Source organism: Electrona antarctica (assembly GCF_951216825.1).
Source record: "Electrona antarctica genome assembly, chromosome: 14".
NCBI lineage: Eukaryota > Metazoa > Chordata > Actinopteri > Myctophiformes > Myctophidae > Electrona > Electrona antarctica.
The window spans coordinates 47,435,042-47,456,241 of NC_136795.1; the positions used below are offsets into that span (position 1 = coordinate 47,435,042).

The 21,200-nt window shown below is 44.2% G+C and overlaps 1 protein-coding gene across 1 annotated transcript; it reads left to right on the forward strand.

Annotated features, from left to right (window-relative positions):
* Window positions 1-462: 462 nt before the first annotated feature.
* On the forward strand, window positions 463-6,442 carry fahd1 (fumarylacetoacetate hydrolase domain containing 1). Its single transcript, XM_079519525.1, has 3 exons — window positions 463-812; window positions 1,560-1,625; window positions 4,592-6,442. Exons 1-3 carry the CDS (start codon window positions 564-566, stop codon window positions 4,934-4,936), a joined length of 660 nt encoding a protein of 219 aa, XP_079375651.1. The 5' UTR covers window positions 463-563; the 3' UTR covers window positions 4,937-6,442.
* Window positions 6,443-21,200: the final 14,758 nt, after the last annotated feature.

Genomic DNA, 21,200 nt, shown 5'->3' on the forward strand with positions numbered 1-21,200 from the left:
AAAGGTTGAGAATGAGCCTTGTGACAGTCTTTCTAGAAGACTGTCACATTTATTTATCATAAAATAAATCTATCACTTATTACACAGGAGTGCTGGAGTGACAGTATTCGCTCAATCAGTCTTAAAGTACACCCATGACTTTAACTCCTTGCTTGCACAAAAACAGAATCGATTAATATATGAATGATCATAGCAAATATAATTTGATTAAAAAAAACGATGCCACTATAATAGAATAAATAACATTACAGCATTTTGTAATAATAACACCGGTCATCGCCCTAAATTCAGTTTAACTATGTTGATGACTGATCATTTCATTGACTCGTTCGATAGACTTTATTATGATGTAAAAGCCTATATACTTCTGCAATGTTTTAAATAAAAAGCCTCCCTTGTCTGACTTTGAGTGATAGTAGCGCATGGTGTAATGCTAGCCTATTATAGTCCTTCTGGGCTCGCCGTACTTTGAGCCTAGGAAGTGAGTGAGTGATCAAAGGTCGTTTTTTTCCCACACAGATCGGCTTCTTGTCCGACAAGAACAACCTGACATAACAGTCACTATGAGCCAGAAGAGCGTGTCTCGGTTCTGGGAGTGGGGCCGGAAGATCGTGTGCGTGGGACGCAACTACGCGGACCACGCCAAGGAGCTGGGGAACGCCGTGCCCACGGAGCCCGTGCTGTTCCTCAAGCCGCCCTCCGCCTACCTGAGGGAGGGCAGCCCCATCCTGGTGCCCCGCTACTCGCACAACCTCCACCACGAGGTGGAGCTGGGGGTGGTCATCGGGAAAGGGGGCACCTCAATCCCGCAGGTATGGGGTCTGTGACTATCGTGATCATGAAATGATTTAGCTAATATTATTAGAGTCGAAGATTATAAATAGTCACGATATGCAAGGCAGGCTGCAGACATCTGGTGTAATTGTGACATCTAGTGGTTGAAGTTTGCCATTAATGATTTGTGCATTTTGTTTGGAACATTGAAATTGGAACATATGAATAAAATGATATAAATTTTTGGCCATAATACCTAATAATTATACAATTTGGGGGGGAAATAGTGAGAATATATTAAAGTCTAACTTATGTCATGTTGCTATGATTAAGTGATTAGGTGTCAAAACAAACTAAACAAATTAAATTCTCTTTATTGTTAATGGGATTTAATGTTTGTGTTATGGACAAAACAAACATTATCTTCATTGTCAATGGCGTTTTTAAAACAAACATTGAACTATAAAAACAAACATTAAACCTGTAGCCCCTCAAAAAACGGATCTAAAGCTCTTGCAAGTTGCAAACGCGGTGCAAGCTTTAAGATCAGCTATTTTCACTAGGAAAAGAAGAAAAGAACATTTTCCAGCATTTGTCCTTTTACCCCCACCCCCCTTTTTTAAAAAAGAGAGAAAATAAAAAAAAATAAAACTTAAAAAATAAAAAGAAAGTACGTCATTTATTCAAATTGTTGTTATTGCAATTTTACGAGCTGTGTTCGCTTCCCGCGTTTGCGCATCTTACTTGTGTAATAATAACTAACATCCATCCATCCACCCATCCAGGGTTCTGCTATGGACCATGTGGCCGGCTACGCTCTCTGCTTGGACATGACAGCCCGGGACATCCAGGTAAGAGCCAATCAAATCATCGCTATGGGGTGATGATCAGCCAATCATCTGCCAAGTCACGCAAACCCGGAATGCAGGGCATAGGAGGGGCTAGCGCCCCTCAAAACAAAAACAAAGAAAAAATGTTCTTTAAGCTGCTCATGACTTGCCCTTGGTCTTGAGACGAAATCAAGTGTCTTGTTTGGACAAAATGGGTCCTTATCAGGTGGGATCATAAATAAAGTGGATTGGATCAATACCATTTTCTGTTACTATGCCGTAACTCCAGGGAGTCAGTTCCCACCTGAGGTCGTGTGGGAGCTCAGACTGCTCCAGACCGTACTGAACAACTGCTAGCTTGCATGACGTCTTCAGACTAGGACTCAAGTCTAGGATTTGAAGGTCATTGTAGGAGCTATCCCTCGATAATACCTCCCAATAGAAGATGATGCGATCTCCCAGCATGCCGACGCCATTCTAGACGGCGTAGACAGGCCTTTTCACTTGATCTCAACCTCCGTCAAGGAAAATGTCTCTGGGTTGAATTTCCATTGTTGGACTTAACCCATTCAGGACGGGAACCCCTTTTGGTGTTTAATTTAAACCATTATGATAGGCTATACTTTAGCTATTGAAAAATAGCAGATCTACAAGCTCGTAGCGCGATTTTTGAAAAATCTTAAATGTTGCGCAAATCTTTGAATATATACTTTCACAGCGAATGTTTTTAATGTTTTTAACTCAAATCTTTGCTTCCGGGGGGTCCCTGGAACAACATATTTTCAGATGGGGGGTCCGCAGCCAATTACATATAATTCTGGGGCTCCTTGACATGAAATAGTTTGAAAACCACTGACATAGAAACATAGGGTTTTTCAGAAAACTGTCAGGATTTAGAAGACATTTGTAGAATCGTCCTCAGGTCCAAATGGCGGCTGTGGCTCAGGAGGTAGAGCAGGTCGTCCAAATATCCCTGGGTCGGCGGTTCGAATCCCGGCTCCTCCTGTCCACATGTCAAAGTGTCCTTGGGCAAGACACTGAACCCTACATTGCCTCCAATGAGTTGGTCGCTTAGAGTATATATTAATAGAGACGGCACCCGGAGGAAACCCTGAGGTGAAATGGACATAGTGGCCAAATCTGGTATTGCAGCGCTGGGCCAAACACATGAACGCGCTGGTCCGTTGACTATCATTGCGCACTTTCATGATGACACGTGAACGCTGAACGCGGCACTCAACGGCCAGCGCGTTCATGTGTTTGGCCCAATCAATCCCAGAATGCACTCTGTTCCTACCCGGAAGGAGGAGTGAAATCACCTCATGCGCTTTTGAGCAACTTAATGCAAGTGGATGGGAGGAGAAATCCGGTGCCGTCTCTATTAATCGTTTACCCGCCAGGAACATAGGAATATTAACACGTAGAATCTTGTAGCCTGCCACAAACGGAAAAGCCGTTTTAACAGCGATGTATTCATTAATGCATGTTTTAATACGATCGTATCGAAATCTACCGTCCGTTAGCTTTGTTATGCTTCTGACACAATGGGCGCGGCCATTTTGAAAATGCGCGCGCATCCACTAACATTGCCGGCTCTGTTTTCAGACGGCTTTATCTCACAGAAGCGACATTGCAGAGGACGCTTTGTCCCAGACAAGCGTTTTCAACGGCCTGTAGCAGGCGCTGTGATACTCGCGGTCCACTTTTTCCACCACCGACCGAGAGAACGAGCAAAAGCTTCGTCAACACACACGGAATGGTTTCATAGTAAAATGCGATACGGATATTTGGCTCTTCAAAGTAAGTGTCACGCGTGATTAAACCATGGCAATACGCAATCGAGGGATTAATTAATGGCGGCAGGCTAAGAGTTATATACTCTCAAGTCGGTCGGTGTGAGCTCGCCACCATTGGTGTGTGAATGTGGGAAGTGAGGACGCTGGCGTAGACTGTTGTGTTCGCCACTTCACCTCCCTATGTATATGAATGAATGAACCATTGTAAAGCGCTTTGAGCACTTGGGAAAGCGCTGTAAAATGCAATACATTATAAATGGTTAACCCCAGTGTTGTTTTCGTCGACTAAAACTAAGACGAAAAATGTTCGTCGACTACCTTTTTTCACTGAGGAAAACTAAATGGAAACGAAATGAAAACTCAGCTATGATGACTAAAACTAAGACTAAATATACTGACAATTTCGTTGACAAATATTAACTAGACTAAAATGTTAGGAAGTGACTAGTGGATAAGAGATCCAGTATAAGTCATTTTACACGATCTTGTGAGCTTGTAGATCGGCTATTTTCAGCAGGTGTAAAATCAGTCATTACGACAACATCAAGGACCGCCAAAATACATTTTAGTCGACTAAATCAACTGTAGATTTAGTCGACTAAAATCGCATGACATTTGGTCGACTAAAACTAGACTGACACTAAAACATTCCAGGTGATTAAAATGTGACTAAAACTAAGTGAAAACTATTCAAGAAACTAAAATGAAAATTCTCTAACAAAAACAACACTGGTTAACCCGTTGCACCCATAGTTATAGTTTTAAAGGTCATAGTTTTTTATTTGCACGTAATGTACATTAAAAGAAAAACAAAGGAAATTACAAATGGAATGAAATACCATTTGTATGAAAATAAAAATAAAAAATCTGAAAAGAAAATGTGCCGGAAGGACCAAAAAAACCCAGAAGGGCTTATCGAGTGGCCTTCCTTAAAGCTGCCAAGGGAGCTTAAGCTAGTTATAATAAAATTAAAACATTAATGAAAATACATAATGATGATATTAATAATAATAATAATATTAACAATAATATCAATAATAATAATAATAACAAGAAATGAAACAGGTAGTAACATTAATAATTATAATAAAGATCAGGGTGACTAGGGCATGTTGCCCAAGCTTAATAGGAATATGTAATTCATAATGATAAATAAAGAGCAAAACCCATGTTGTTCCCTCCCACCTCCAGGACGAGTGCAAGTCCCGCGGCCTCCCGTGGACGCTGGCCAAGGCCTTCGACACCTCCTGTCCCGTCAGCGACTTCATCCCCAAGGAGAGGATCCCCGACCCGGGCGACGTCACCATCTGGCTGAAGGTCAACGACCGGCTGCGCCAGAGCGCCTCCACCAGCCAGATGATCTTCTCCGTCCCGTACATCATCAGCTACATCAGTGACATCATCAGCCTGGAGGAGGGCGACCTCATCCTGACGGGCACGCCCAAGGGCGTGTCGGCCGTGCAGGAGCACGACGAGCTGGAGGCCGGCATCGACGGCGTGGTCACCATGACCTTCAGAGTGGACAGGCAGCAGTAGGAGACTGGTCATCATGACCTTCAGAGTGGACAGGCAGCAGTAGGAGACTGGTCATCATGACCTTCAGAGTGGACAGGCAGCAGTAGGAGACTGGTCACCATGACCTTCAGAGTGGACAGGACGCAGTAGGAGACTGGTCACCATGACCTTCAGAGTGGACAGGCAGCAGTAGGAGACTGGTCACCATGACCTTCAGAGTGGACAGGACGCAGTAGGAGACTGGTCACCATGACCTTCAGAGTGGACAGGACGCAGTAGGAGACTGTGGTCATCATGACCTTCAGAGTGGACAGGACGCAGTAGGGAGACAGTGGTCAACGTGAGCTTCAGGCATCAGTAGGAGTGGTCACTAGGGTTGGGGACGCGAAACCAATTAAAACCGGCTGTTTTTTCCAGACCCCGGGTTTCCGAGATTGAAGAACCTGGAATCGGTCCCATCGTATTTGGAACCGTTTCCGGGGAAACCGTTTTTTTATCACACTGTCAGAGCCGGTTATGTGGACTTGACGTCTGCTATATGGTTCTTACAGTCATGTAAAGGGTCCATTTGTACACTCTCATAATTACAGTCCTGTAAGGCCTCATTCACACGTATCAAACACCAATCAAGCAAATGTTTGGTCGTTTTTTTTAGGCCACCACAATGCTTTTCCAATGGGAGCCACATGGTTTGACCAAACATTTTTGTTTGATGGGGGGGGGGCAGAACACCATCAGCAATCAGCAACTCAAATCTCAAACTCAAATCTCAAACTCAAACTCAAATCTTTGCTTCTGAGGGGTCCCTGGAACAACATATTTTCAGATGGGGGTCGGCGGCCAATTACATATAATTTTTGGGGTCCTTGACATGAAATATTGAGCACCACTGATGCAGAAACATAGGTATTTCAGAAAACTTGTCAGGATTTAGAAGACGTTTTTTTTAAATTTCGACGTCAGGCCTAAATGGGTTAAAGTGATTAAAACCAGGAATGGACAAACACTTATGTCATGTCACCACACGATATCCAAAATGCACATCATCGATATTCCGGTATATATTGTATATATTGTATATATTGCTTGGCCCAGAACCAGAAATAATATAGTATTCTATAGAAAGTGAATTTGAGGAGTTATTCTGTTGCCGTCTACTCTATGTGGTATCTGGACCAGCAGGGGGCAGACTTGCTTCAAGAAAGGATTTGTGGGACAATGCTCTGAATAACTGCCAACTGTACTGTGATCGTTGCTGACTGGTCTTTAAAAGTTTTCATTTGAATTAAACAAATTAAATTATTCCAGTGTTATTTATATAGTGACTGAATGAAAACAACATGCCATTTTTACAGTGTGTTGAACTCAATGTCATACATTGACTGAGGACTGGCTCCCTTTGGTGTGTCTAAATGCAAAAACAATGCTGTACATTTTCTGCATTTCTTGTGTGCAAAGGCAAAGTGGCCTGCAAGGATATTATTCGTTATAGTTTGAATAAAACGCTACGGTTCGGATTTGAATTAATTGGTATATTGAGTGTATCTGTGCTATTAAAACGTTGGCCACCTTAGTGAAGGGATCTAAAAGGCAGTAAAGTGTCATTATCTCAACTGTCTTACGAGGGGATTGATTATTTGCCTTTCTCATACAGCAGTGGTAGTCAACAGGAATAGAGGGTATGCGCATGCTTAAAGTGAATGGACCATCGAGTGGCAAAGCAACATGCAAAGTGAGTTTAACATTGTTTAATGTTGTTTAATGCAATCAGATCTGTTTGTATGTATGGGCTGTCAAGGCCAGAAAGTAGTTTTTTGCCACTCAGTAGGCCTGCATAACTTCCTGGTTTGAGAGGGTATGTGCGTGACATCAGAGTCTATACAACAGGCGGCCCACCGGCCAAAACTGGCCCCCCTGCAGAAATAATATCTGGTCCGTGAGATAATTGGAGAATGTTTTTTATTATATACACAATATCAGAACGACAGTCTCACATAATATAGGCCATTATGTCCAAATACTAGGGGTGCACCGAATGGGAAATCCTTGCCCGAAACCGAATACCGAATATAGGAAACAGTTGGCCGAAAACCGAATAGCCAAATATGATTAATATTGTATAGTATACCATTCATTGTGGTCGTACCTTTGTTGTAGAGTTACATGATAATGGCAAAAGACTGAGATGATTACATTTTGATCACTTCATCACAACAAAACAGTAGGTTAGGAAAGGCAACCCCAGCCTTTGACTATTCAGTTTCGGCACTAAAATCAACTGAATCGAATACCGAATATGCAATTTGTTGACACTATTCGCTGAGAACCACACGGGTTAATGTAAGGCTGTAAGCCAGTGGTTCCCAAACATTTTCATGTGAAGGACCCCCAAATTGACACCAATTAGCCTGTGGACCCCCATTTGAAAAGATATGCCAGGGACCCCCATAAGAGAAGATTTTTACGGCTCTAGCAGAGATTCTCAATCCGTATAATCTCAAGGACCCCCAGTTTGACATGAATATTAGTCTACGGACCCCCCATTTAATATCTCTGGGACGCCCAATTTATATTGTAAAATCAATGTCAAAGGAGCATTCAGTGATTTGGGTGACACAGTGGGGGGACACGCGACAGGCCAACAGCACGCACACCAAGGCCCGCCTCTGCTCGATCATGATTGGCGGAAGACCTCTCTCATCCTGATTGGATGAAGACTATGGCCACCTAGCCAAAAACCAAAAATACGTTTTTTTGACCCCCAGGGGCTCACTGGGGACAGGGAGGAACTCCTTTATATGGTCAGCACACTCTATAGTAGGGAGGATTATCACAACAAAACAAAAAAAGAAGTGATATTTGAATTAAGTTAAATCACTGAATATACCTTTAATTTAACTCTGAGAGTGTACAAATGGAACCAAATGGACACGTTAAGTGTTACAGACCCATAAGGGTCCATTTGGTTCCAAACTATCATTTAGCTGGGGACCCCCTGGAACCCCCTCTCAAGTAGCCTGGCTTGGCCAGCCTCATAGCGGGGATTCACTGAAGATTCTTCCCGGGGAGGAAACATCAGTGAACCCTCGCTATGAGTCTGGCCGCGCCAGGCTATACCTCTCAAGGGCCCGTGGGCCGTGGTGGGACCCCGGAGCCCACTTTGAGAACCATGCACTGGGGTTATTATTGTAAGCGATCAATCAAGCGCCGCACTCTGTCCCTCCAGGTGTTTTTTTTATATTAGCTCCACATCGACACAACGCGTCTCCATTTCAGCCACAACTCATTTAGCTTTCAGTGCTGTGAGACATGAACTCCGCTGTGTTCCCTTTCGCTCACCTGGAGCAGAGACTGTGTCAGACATGACACGACTTCTGAAGCCGACATAGTTAACTGCTGTTGTCATCTGGTATTATCCCATTTTGGGGCGGGAACCCCTTTTGGTGTTTAAAAGCATTATGTTGTCCTTTAGCTCAGGGGTTCCCAAACTTTTTTGGACCAGGTACCCCTTTTGGGGTAGACATTTTTCCAGGTACCCCCTCATCTGAAGCGGCCGCAGAAACCTTTCAAGTGTCCTGAGTCTTTTTGTTGTTTCTGCATCCTGCTGTTACTGTTTGGGGTCACGACAGGTTGACTGATGTTGTAGTTTTAGTAATCATGTCAGCTATTGGCCCAAAGCAAACATGGGAGAAACACAATGAACAACACAAAAAATACGTTTATTGCGCAACTTGGCAGAAATGACCACGTAGATAAACATAATTTTAATGTTAAAAAAATGTAATTATTTCGAGTACCCCCTGGCTATGCGTCGCGGACCCCACTTTGGGAACCGCTGCTATTCAAAAATAGCAGATCTACGAGCTTGTAGGTCTGCTATTTTTGAAAAATCGTGGAAAATGTGGCGCAAATCTTCCGAGCCAACGTTTTTAACTCAAATCTTTGCTTCTGGGAGGACACTGAACAACATATTTTCAGATGGGGGTCGGCGACTCGGCGGCCAATAATCTTTGGGGTCCTTGACGTGAAATAGTTGAGAATCACTGACATAGAAACATCTGATTTCTGATTTCAGATTTCAGTCATTTTGGATTCCATATAGAAGCTAAGAAGCCGGCATATTGTCTTGTCTTCTATGCATGGAAGCATGTTTGTGCAGTGAAAATAAACGATCTGCAAGTAAAGATCTATATAAAATAAAAGATGTCAATCTTTCACGGGAGAAAACTAGAGAATATCCATTTCCATTAGGAAATCCCTATTCTGGGGGGGAACACATTCACCAAAAAAAGGTCCGATCGCGTCGATTAAAGTTCTCACACACAGCCCTTGCTGTCAATAAGATTGTATAAAGTGATTCACGGTCCTCTGGATTAAAGTGGAGCACAGTATCGCAATGCATTGCGAGCTTGTAGATCGGCTATTTTCAAATGGCTGGTGGTTCTATGTAGCCTGGCCTATGTTTTGTAATAATGAATCCAAATCTATAAAGTAACTAAAGTTTTCAAATATATACGACAGTGCATAGTAAAAGTACAATATTTGGATCCGAGATGTAGTGGAGTAGAAGTAAAAGTATTGGAAATACGCAAGTAATAATTATACAAATACTGGCAGAGCCTGGCCCAGGTGAAAGGAGTTGGCCTCATTAGGCCCACTGGCAGAGCCTGACCAGAGCCTTTTGTGGTGGTTCTGGAGAACCGTGGGTCCGACCGACTCGATACCTGGCACTGCACTCCCTGTGGGGGTGTGGAACGCGTGTGTCGAATGTGAAGTCGGTGGGTCAAATGGTTCTCGAGTTACGTGCATTACAACCGTACACGCACGCACACACACACACACACACACACACACACACACACACAGACGTGGCACATTTATAGTAGGATATAGATAAATGCACTTGGTTACCAGTGGTGGAAAGTAACTAAGTAGTTTTACTTAAGTACTGTACTTACGTAAAATTTTGAGGTATTTGTACTTTAAGTATCTCCAATTTCCAGTACTTATACTTCTACTCCACTACGTCTCAGAGACAAAATTTGTACTTTTACTCCACTACAATTATTTGAAAACTTTAGTTACTAGTTACTTTGGCGATTTAAATTTTGATTAGAAAACATACAGTAACCACTTCAACCCTATACATTTCGGCTATTTTCAAAAGATTTTGTACACAGTTTGAACTTGTGAAATGGGACATTCTGCAACATGAGTACTTCTAAATTGCAGTATTGGTACTTTTACTCAAGTAAAACAATTGAGTACTTTTTTCCCAACACTGTTGGGGGCGACTCACACGTGCACAACAAATTGATGTATGCTTGTTGTATGAGATGTATAGCTGATGCAAGCTCTGATGCAAGCTCGCTGATGCAAGCCCTCATACACATTTGTGTTATATGAGGGGGAAGGGGGCAGTCGAAACACAGCCGAAAGCCATACAACACCAATGTTGTGTCAAACCAATGTGACTCCCATTGGAAATGCATTGCGAGCTTGCATCAGCTATACATCTCATACAACAAGCATACATCAATGTTGTATGCTAGATGTAAAGTTGTGAGTCGGGCCTTGGGTTACCTTCCACCAGTCCACACCACCACTGTGCTGTGCTGTGTGTGTGGCGGTGTGGTGGTGAATCCAGGCTGCGTGGGTATACGTGGTATCTCTACCCGCATGGCGAAACCAACCGCATTCTTCCAGGGGTGTTTTAACATCTGTTCCAGGTTCAGTTACATCTCTCTCTCTCTCTCTCTCTCTCTCTCTCTCTCTCTCTCTCTCTCTGTCCCACAGGCCTTATCTGTGCTTCCTTCCAGGATCAATCAGACCCTCCTCCCTCCATGGCCCGTCTCGTCTCACACAGTCCCAGGCCTGTCTCGTGGTAACCCGAGTCTCCCTGTTCAGCATCTTTATATCCCAGTCCCTCCAGGGCATCCATCCATCCATCCATCCATCCATCCATCCATCCATCCATCCATCCATCCATTCCGTGCATGTGGAAAGTAACTAACTAAGTACATTTACTTTTGATTAATTGAACATGGTGGACCCTGTTGTAAACAAGTGTAATGCTTAATTGGGTCGTCCACTCACAGTTAACAGCCTTTGTATTGAGTTTGTGCTTGAAATGTACTGTAATTCTGCAAATTGTTAATCAGATTTTTAATCAATCAATCAAAACTCAAGTACTGTACTTGAGTAATAGATTAAAAAAAACCACAATCCTTTTACGGTTAAAAGGATTGTGATGCTATAGAGGGTATGAGCGTGACATCATAATCCTACCCGGAAGTTATGCAGGAAGGCCTACTGAGTGGCAAAAAACTACTTTCTGTCCTTGACAGCCCCTACATCCAAACAGAAAAGTCCTATCTGATTGCATTAAATGACTTTAAACAACATTAAATTCACTTTGCCACTCGATTTGCCACTCGATCTGCCACTCACTTTATGCATGCGCATACCCTCTATAGAGCGTCGCAGTCCCGCCCCCTTTCATGACGACGTGAGACCCAGAAGTGAATTCCCCGTTCATTTTCTCTATAGGCTTTTCAAAAAGTATTCATTTAAAGACGTTTACGCCGCGGACAAAGCCAACACGAGTCGTGACAAATCATGACAACAAACACAACATTTTTGTGCCGAACAAATAATTACAAAGAAGAAAAACAACAGAAAAAAAGTGTTGTAAACCTGCCGTTTTCTTCTTCTTTCTAATTAGGCGGCCTATTTGTTCCGCCCGAAAAATTGTGTGTGTTGTCATGATTTGTCACAACTCGAGTTGGCTTTGTACGAGGCTTGACAGGTCTTTAAATAAATACTTTTTGAAATGTCTATGAAGAAAATGAACGGGGAATAATTTCCTGGGCCCTGGTAGGGGGCGGGACTGCGACGCTCTATATACCTATTATATATATTTGTGTCATCACTTGAAATTTCACTTTATACTCACACTGTATCCGGTAAGCTCTCTCTCTCTCTTCTAATTGGATAAATGTAGTATCCCGACCTGAAAAAGCATTTTCTGTTTACTAAAAAGAGCTTGAGACTAGACACATTTGTTAACTGAACAAGCACTCTGTAGCTATAGCAACCATTACTATCAGAATATAGAGACTTATTTGAACACTTACTAACAAAACAGAAATGACTTTTTGACAGGGTAGAAGGACATGTGAAAACAAAGCGTGGTGTGTGAATGTTGCAGCTACACTTCCTCCTTAAATCCTCAGTGTAATTGAGGCTGTCATATAGCTGTTGAGGTGATGGACACACTTAACCCCGGGGGTCGCCCCCGCAGGGGCACTGGTGGGGCAGGAGCAGGCAGCGGCCGGGGCCCCACCAGGGGCCCCACGAGTAGGATGGAAGCCCTGGAGGGCCTGCATGCAGAGCTGCAGAGGATGATGTATATAAGGGAGGCTCGGGTTACATTTCGACAGGCCTGGGACCATGGCAGGCCGGGGCTGGAATTGGAAGAAGAGCAATAATCAGTGGCGTGCACAGACATTTAGAGGGGCAGGTGCTCAAGTTAAAAAAGGGCACCTTGTGCAGCACGTGGAACCGGCCGGTTGCCTTAATCCATTTTGGGCGGGAACCCCTTTTGGTGTTAGCATTATGTTATGCTTTAGCTATTGAAAAATAGCAGATCTACAAGCTCATAGCGCGCCACCGAGTGGCGCGCTATGAGCTTGTAGGTCTGCTATTTTTGAAATGTGCCCTTTTTTTTCAAAAGGGCACATTGCCAAAAGGGCAGGGGGTGCTCTAGCACCCCCTAGTGTCTATCTGTGCACGCCACTGGCAATAATGCTCAACATCAGTATTTTCATTTTCTACACATCGTTTCTGGATGGGGCGGGAAGAACCTCTCATCTCCAATAATATTCAATCTTTTTTGTGTTTTTCTTTCGTAAAAATGTATGCCCTACTTCAGGGGTTCTCAACGTTTTTGGCCGGGGACCCCCGGAAATGCTTTGGCAATGTCTCGGGACCCCCGCCCCGCCCCCTCCCGACCCCCAATATAAATTGACTGCTACAATAACCTTAAACCATTTTGGGCGGGAACCCCTTTTGGTGTTTTAAGCATTGTTATAATTTAGCTATTGAAAAATAGCAGATCTACAAGCTCATAGCGCGCCACCGAGTGGCGCGCTACGAGCTTGTAGGTCTGCTATTTTTGAAAAAAAGTGAAAATAAAATTTTAAAATAAATCTTTTTTTTTTTTTGAAAATAATTTGGGGACCCCCTAAAATAATTTGGCGACCCCCCGAGGGGTCGCGACCCACGGGTTGAGAACCCCTGCCCTACTACTCTTGATCGTAGTAGTACTATACTACTACACACAAAAGTAGCAGATCTGCAAGCCCTGGAACTGGAACACTGTCAAATATCAACCTGAAAATGTATTTCTGAGCCGGGGCCGCACGCCTGGAGGGGCGGGCACCTATTATAGGCTGTCTAATCCAGCACAAAAGTAGCAGATCTGCAAGCCCTGGAACACTGTCAAATATCACCTGAAAATGTATTTCGGGCACCTATTATAGGCTGTCTAATCCAGCCCGACAAGAGTGTCGCAGGTTCGACTCCCGATCCAGGCGACCCTTTGCTGCGTGTCACTCCCTCCATTTCCCCCCCCGTCAGCTTACAGGTATTACACTATCAAAAAAATCACACCCGTGTGAACTGAGTGGTGTAAGGTCTTATATAGACTGATCAGCTGTGGTCTGACGTAATGTCTGACGTAATGAAATCAGCATCAACCAATCAGCATCAACCATGCTCATTGACAGACAGACAGACAGACAGACAGACAGACAGACAGACAGACAGACAGACAGACAGACAGACAGACAGACAAACAAAGTCGTAGGAGTGGTTTACACCACTCAAAAAAAGCAGAAAATGCTCACAAAAATATAGAGAGACGGTGGAGATCCCTAACCGTTGAACTTTGAACAAACGCTCTGGAGCAACGATTACTTTTAGGAAAACACAGCTTTAACTTTTTATTAAACCCCCCCCCCCCCCCCCCCCCCAAAAAAAAAACTTTGTTTCAAACGCAGAAATATCACTTTACACACTTCCTTTCAAGCACGGTGTCAGAGCGGCGGGGGTAATATGGCGTGTGTTCACACAGCAGGTGCCGCATATGCCCGTGTTTTTTCTTTTTTACGAGATATGAATCATGCTTTATTCACAGTCCCCCTGTGGGAGAAAAGAACGCGGGTATTACGGACTCTCAAAGGGCCTCAACAATGGCTGGCTTCAAAGCCGCGCTGCGGTTCTGCTTTAGCATTCAGCGTGGAAGTGTTATGTTGTCATCGTGGCCAGTGAGCCTGAGAAAAGACCTGTGCTGCACTCTACTCTGTCTGGGCAGGACACGCACGCACGCACGCACGCACGCACGCATGCATGCACGCACGCACGCACGCACGCACACATGCACGCACGCACACACACACACACACACACACACACACACACACACTCTGTCTGGGCAGCTCTTCAGCGCCGGAGGGGAGGGGATTACCTGCGTGAGGAGGAGGACCGCAACACACACACGCACACACACGCACATGCACACACACACACACACACACACACACACACACACACACACACACACACACACACACACACACACGCACACACAATGATGTCATACCACCAAGTGGTGGAAAGTAACTAAGTGTATATTTACTCAAGAACTAATACTTAAGCACTTAAAAACCACACCCCAGCATCCATACGGTATTTCAGGGAAACGCTTTCGCTGAAGATGATTTAGTTCGGTCTACAATGCGCCGTGAGCTCGTCCATCGGCTGTTTTCAATAACAATCAACAGAAAACTGAAATGGTAAATGGTGCATTTATATAGCGCCTTTATCCAAGGCGCTTTACATAGATTGTGCATTACATTCACCCATTCACACACACATTCATACACCGATGGCGGCGGAAACCATGCAAGGCACCAACCGACACATCAGGAGCAATCATGGGGGTTCAGTGTCTTGCTCAAGGACACCTCGACACCAACTCTGGGGGAGCCCACAGGGTTCGAACTGGCAACCTTGCGGTTACCATCCGGCCACTCTACCCCTGAGCCAACCATATGAGGTTTAAGTGGTTAGGTATATAATTTTGGGGAGAGAATACGTATATCAAATCAAATCAATTTTTGAGCACATTTAAAAACGACTCTCATCGTACCAAAGTGCTTCACAGGTCAGAGAAAACAATACGATACAGGGTTAGGGTTAGGTTATGGTACAGTAGACAAGAGAGACGTTAAGAGCAGTTAAGAGCAGTTAAAGCAGTACGGCAAACATATCCTACCGTATGTATAAAAGTGCAAGAGCATCAGGAGGACTGGAAGGCCATAAATGCCCTATTGTACACTGCGTGTGCGTGTGTGCGCGTGTTTGTGGCGGCGTGCTTTGAGCGACTCCGGTTGTAAACAATGACTTTTAACCACGTCATTCCAAACTAATACTGTAAACGCTTAAAAGGCACTTTTGTTCTGTCGCTACATGCTTCTTCTTTTCTCCTGTAGGCTAATAACCTAAGCACACGTTGCCCAAAATGCTGCCACTTGTTGTTTGAAAGAAATCTGTATCGGTTACATTAGCCCCACGCACGCACGCACGCACGCACGCACGCACGCACGCACACATACACACACATACACACACATACACACACATACACACACACACCCCTCTCTACTTGGAACCATCCATCTACTTGTGAGGATGTAACCATTTTAGGACATCAATCTTATAGCTATCTATTATACAATTGAAAACATGTACGCAACCCAATACCCAAAGTCACCAGCTACTACGTCACTGACACGCTGGGTGCCGAAGCCGAAGCAGGAGCAACACACACTGCAACAACACACTAAGACGTCACATACTTACCCTCCGCGTCGATCCACGGCTATCTCCTCATGTCGCGCCGCACGCCCACACTCAACACCACCCGCGTAAAAATTGTCATTGCACTGCCACTAAAGCCGGCTCCCGTCCACACTCACAAACAATATCAATATCAATAATAAACACAAACACGCCACAAGCACCGACACCCCCGCCTAATTTGTTGCCACGTCTATGAAAACAAGCACAGAAAAAATGCCATTCAACACGCTACTTACACACACTACCACTCGCTTACAATACGCGGACCTGGCAACACTACATCCCCTCTCCCATTTGCTCAAAGCCAACCACGTCACCCACGACAGTTTTTACGTTACGTCCGATTGCAACACCGGAAGTTACATGCTACACACACACACATTAGAAGAACAACACGAACACAACACTACTCACACACACACACGGGCCACTGTTGCCAGGTCTATGAAAACAGGCCCAGAAACAAGCAAACAGACCCAGAAACAAAGCCTTTCACCACGCTACTTACACACACTACAACTCGCTTACAATTCACGACCCTGGCAACATTGTTCCCCGTCTTCCACAACACACACAGTCCCACACACACACACACACACACACACACACATTCGGACTTGCATGGACAGCGGCGCGATTACATACATACACCGTTTAATTCATGCAAACACGACAATTGCACCACCAGTTTCATTAATGTAAACACGACAATTGCGCGACCCGTTTCATTAATGGAAACATGACAACTGCGACGCACCGAGGCGCATGGATTCTCTGTGTGTGTGTATGTCTGACTGTGTGTGTGTGCGTGCGTGTGGGGTGCCTCTGAATTGGAGTGTTTATGTCAGTCAGCGATGCGATCCGTTGTTATTCAGCCAGGAAAACAATCTAAACATTATATACTAACGTCAGCATCGGGCAGATTAACACACACAAGCGTTATTAGTTGAGTTTTCTTATTGAAGTGCCTCTGATTTGTAACCGTGTGTTTGTCAGTCAGCGATGCGATCCGTACCAGCACCATACGCACGGAGAGAGGCGAAGTGTTTCTCTCCCTTCGGCTCATGTAGCCCTCATTGTAACTACAAATATTGTTCCCGAACAAACAATGTGGGGTCACTGCAATCCGCAATCCAAAACATTGTAGCCCTACTATAATGCAGTCAAGGTCCCCCAAAAAATATACTACAGTATGTTCTGCTCCATTCTCAACATATTTTGGTCTCCAAAAACAGTAATTTATTCTAAGTAAACAAAAACAGTAAAAAGCAGTTTCATGTCTGCTTATTTTCATTTACATTAATTTTCTTTGATGTGAAAATACAACAAATAATAATAATACCCATCCGTTACTACATGTCAACACACACACACACACACACGCTTGCCAGCCACACACACACACACGCACACACACACACACACACACATTGAACAGCCTGCCGGAAAACACAAGTAGAAGAAGAACAACAACAACACACCGCACACTGATTCTAACTTGGATGGAGAGCGCCGCGATTACATACACAGTTAAAATCATGCAAACACGAACATTGCGCGAACGACTGCGTCGACACCTGGCGTGGAACAAACGGGACGAAGCGAGGCGCATATATGGATAAGAACAACAACACCAACACTACACGCACACGAGCGCACGCGCTACAACACAAAACAGCTGCATACAACGCGTGTCACTGTGGACTTCTGTATCGCAACGCGGGGCAACGCAACTCTGGGATGAGCGGGCCGAAGGCCCGCGAAATTCTAGTGAATTACATTTGTTTGTATACCTATACCACAAAGCAAGTACCGCAATAACTCAGAGAGTGTACAAATGTTCCAACTCTCAAGAGTTACAGACCTGTAAGGGTCCATTTGGTTCCATTTTGTACACTTTCAGAGTTACAGAGCTGTAAGGGTCAATTTGGTTCCATGTTGTACACTCTCAGAGTTACAGACCTGTAAGGGTCCATTTGGTTCCATTTGTACACTGTCAGAGTTACAGACGTGTAAGGGTCCATTTGGTTCCAAAGACGCGTAAGGGTCCATTTGGTTCCATTTTGTACACTCTGAGTTACAGACCTGTAAGGGTCCATTTGGTTCCATTTTGTACACTCAGAGTTACAGACGTGTAAGGGTCCATTTGGTTCCATGTTGTACACTCTCAGAGTTACAGACCTGTAAGGGTCCATTTGGTTCCATGTGTTCACTCTCAGAGTTACAGACCTGTAAGGGTCCATTTGGTTCCATGTGTTCACTCTCAGAGTTACAGACCTGTAAGGGCCGATTCATACTCTTATTTTAGAGCCGAATAAAAGTCGGTTCGGCGCTGTAGAGCCTACAATGTGGCGTCATTTGAGGTTCGGGGGGGGGGGGGGGGGGGCTCTTCGGTGCTACTGAAAATTTCTGACGAGCCGAAATCATTTCGGCACGAAACAGCAGTAAAATAGGAGTATGAATCGGCCCTAAGGGTTCATTTGGTTCCATTTTGTACACTCTCAGAGTTACAGACCTGTAAGGGTCCATTTGGTTCCATGTTGTACACTCTCAGAGTCCATGGAGAACTCCAACATCGAACCCATAAATATCTTGTTCCTGTTGGTAAACCTGACGAATACCGGACATCTCACCCCGGTGAGTTGTCTTCACTTTTTGACATGTCGGGTGAGTTGTCTGTACTTTCCGCTGGGGCGAGTTGGGCGAGAAAGTACGGACAGCTCACCCCGGAAAGTGAAGACATCTCACCCCGGTGAGATGTCTTCACTTTCCGGGGTGAGCTGTCCGTACTTTCTGACATTGCGGGGTGAGTTGTCTGTAGGCCTACTTTCCGTGGCACCCATTACAGTAGGCATAATTCAATTTCGGATCTAACTATCGGTTCCTACAGACGTGCGCAGTCACGGCTAATTATTTATTTATTTAACAGTAAAATCCGGTGAAACACTTGTAAGGAGTAGAGCGTCTCTCTCTCTCTCTCTCTCTCTCTCTCTCTCTCTCTCTCTATGCAGCATTGAGGGGGGGGGGGGGGGGTCGTTTGTGGATAATGTTTGCGCTTCAAAGGCAGAGTCTCACGGCTGTACAAAGTTGCTAATTAGACGCACAACGGACGCATGAATCACAGTTCTAATAGGCCTATACTGACTGAATTACATCTGAATAGCAAAGCAATATCGATGATGATCTGGCTACTGCTAGTTACATTAGCATGTGAGAAAAGTGACAGCCATCTGGAGTAACCAAATTGAGAGGGGTTCAGTTCACATTTCTTCAGAAGTTTGCACACACACACACACACACACACACACACACACACACACACACACACACACACACACACACACACACACACACACACACACACACACACACACACACACACACACACACACACACACAAGCCTTGAATTCATGGTGATCTTTTGTTTAAAGACATTTTCAACAATTTAAGATCTCCATTTTGGCAGGAATATGCTTGGAAGATGGAAACAATGTTGCACATTCATCTAATCATATGGGTAGGCTACTGGGTAGCCTACATACAAACAATAATGTTTGTATTTGTAAGGTTTATTATGCATTTGACCTTGACATACTTAAAGGCTGTGTTTACTGTGTCATAAATATATTTACATCTGTAGCATGTATTGTATTGTGATTGTGCTATCATGCCTTGACTTAATTATACTTATATTGTAGAAATTGTTGTTGTTGTTGTAAAGTTCTGAAAATAGACTACTTCAATATCCAATAGGAACTATTAGAGCACCCACTAGGGAAGAATGCTGGCATATAAGATCTCTAAGCACCCCCCAACAACGATGATGGTGGCTAGTGGCTACTGCTAATTATATATTGCACTGCACACAGCACTGCACACTGCACTGCACACAGCACAACTTTTTTCTTCTATCACTGAAACAGTGTTTTTGTAGATATGACAACTTTTTAGTGTTTTTGTAGCAAACTGATGTTTTTAGATATGACAACTTTTTACTATATTTTTTAGTTTACATTTTTTCTATACTTAACTTTTTTCTATATTTTTTTGTACAAACTGATGTTTTTCTAAACTTTTGATGTTTACCTTTTTTCTATATTTTTTGTACAAACTGCTGTTTGAACTTTGTTTACAATGTTTCTATATTTAAATAAACTACATTACATTTGACCGTACATTTGACTCTTGTGTTATATTCTTGTGAAATATTCAGTAAAGTATAGCTCAAAGGCTACATATTCAGTCAGACTTTTGGTGAGTTGTCCTGACAACTCACCCCTAAACGTGAAGACATCTCACCCCGAAAGTGGCCAAAAGTGAAGACATCTCACCCCGGAAAGTGAAGACATCTCACCCCTGGAAAAGCAGGGGTGAGATGTCTTCACGTTTAGGGGTGAGTTGTCAGGACAACTCACCAAAAGTGGCAAAAGGGGTGAGTTGTCTTGTTACCAACCTGACTCTCCAAAGTTTTAGAGACAAAAACAAACCATTTCACTTGTGAGGAGCAGGGAAGAAATTTAGCCTGGAAACCAGACCATTTTTGCCATTCAAAAAAGAAAAATCACACCTGTGTGAACTGAGTGGTGCGACGTCACACACTAACCATAGCAACCATGCTCACCCGTACGTGGCCCCACGTACAGGTACACACATACACGGATACATACAGACAAAGCTGGTTGTTGGAGTGGTTTGCACCACTCAAAAAGAAAGGAAAAAAATGGCCCTCATGCATATTATACAGTATGCAGTGCTGTTATTCTGGCCAAGCCAGGCTAGGAGAATTTCTCCCCACAAACAATGTGTTACTTCTCAAATTCTACTAAACGTAAGTTGTGGTGGGGACATTTGGTAAGAAGACACACACACACACACGCACGCACGCACGCACACACGTGCGCACGCACACTTGCACGCACACACATCACATGTGAGTGCCGAGGAAAAAATAGCGCGATGATCTATACAGTATATAGAGAGATGACAAGCTGGATATTATGACAAGTCCGGGTAGAGGCGAGACAAACATTTGAGTAGTGTGTGTATGTGACTATATGCGTGCATGCGTACGTGCGTGCGCGCGCTCGTGAATGAAACTCTGCTATACAGTCTGAATGGTGTCTGTGAGCACAGCAGATGTTTCAGCAGCCATGAGTGCAGAGGTGTCTGTCTGACTGCAATGAGAGACTGCAAAGTAGTGTAGTATAGTGTCAGGGCCGGGTCCTGACCAATCTGGCGCCCTAAGCAGGATTTTTCTGTCCCAAAAATTGGGGGAGGCACTGGGGAGACACTGGGGAGGCAATGGGGGGGACACTGTGGAGGCACTGGGGGGGACACTGCAGGGGAGACACTGGGGAG

Bases quoted from the DNA above. Each gene is read 5' to 3' on its own strand.
- fahd1 (XM_079519525.1), top strand. From the start codon at position 564: ATGAGCCAGAAGAGCGTGTCTCGGTTCTGGGAGTGGGGCCGGAAGATC. The intron at 813-1,559 runs GTATGGGGTCTG...CCACCCATCCAG, and splicing joins GGGGCACCTCAATCCCGCAG to GGTTCTGCTATGGACCATGT. The intron at 1,626-4,591 runs GTAAGAGCCAAT...TCCCACCTCCAG, and splicing joins TGACAGCCCGGGACATCCAG to GACGAGTGCAAGTCCCGCGG.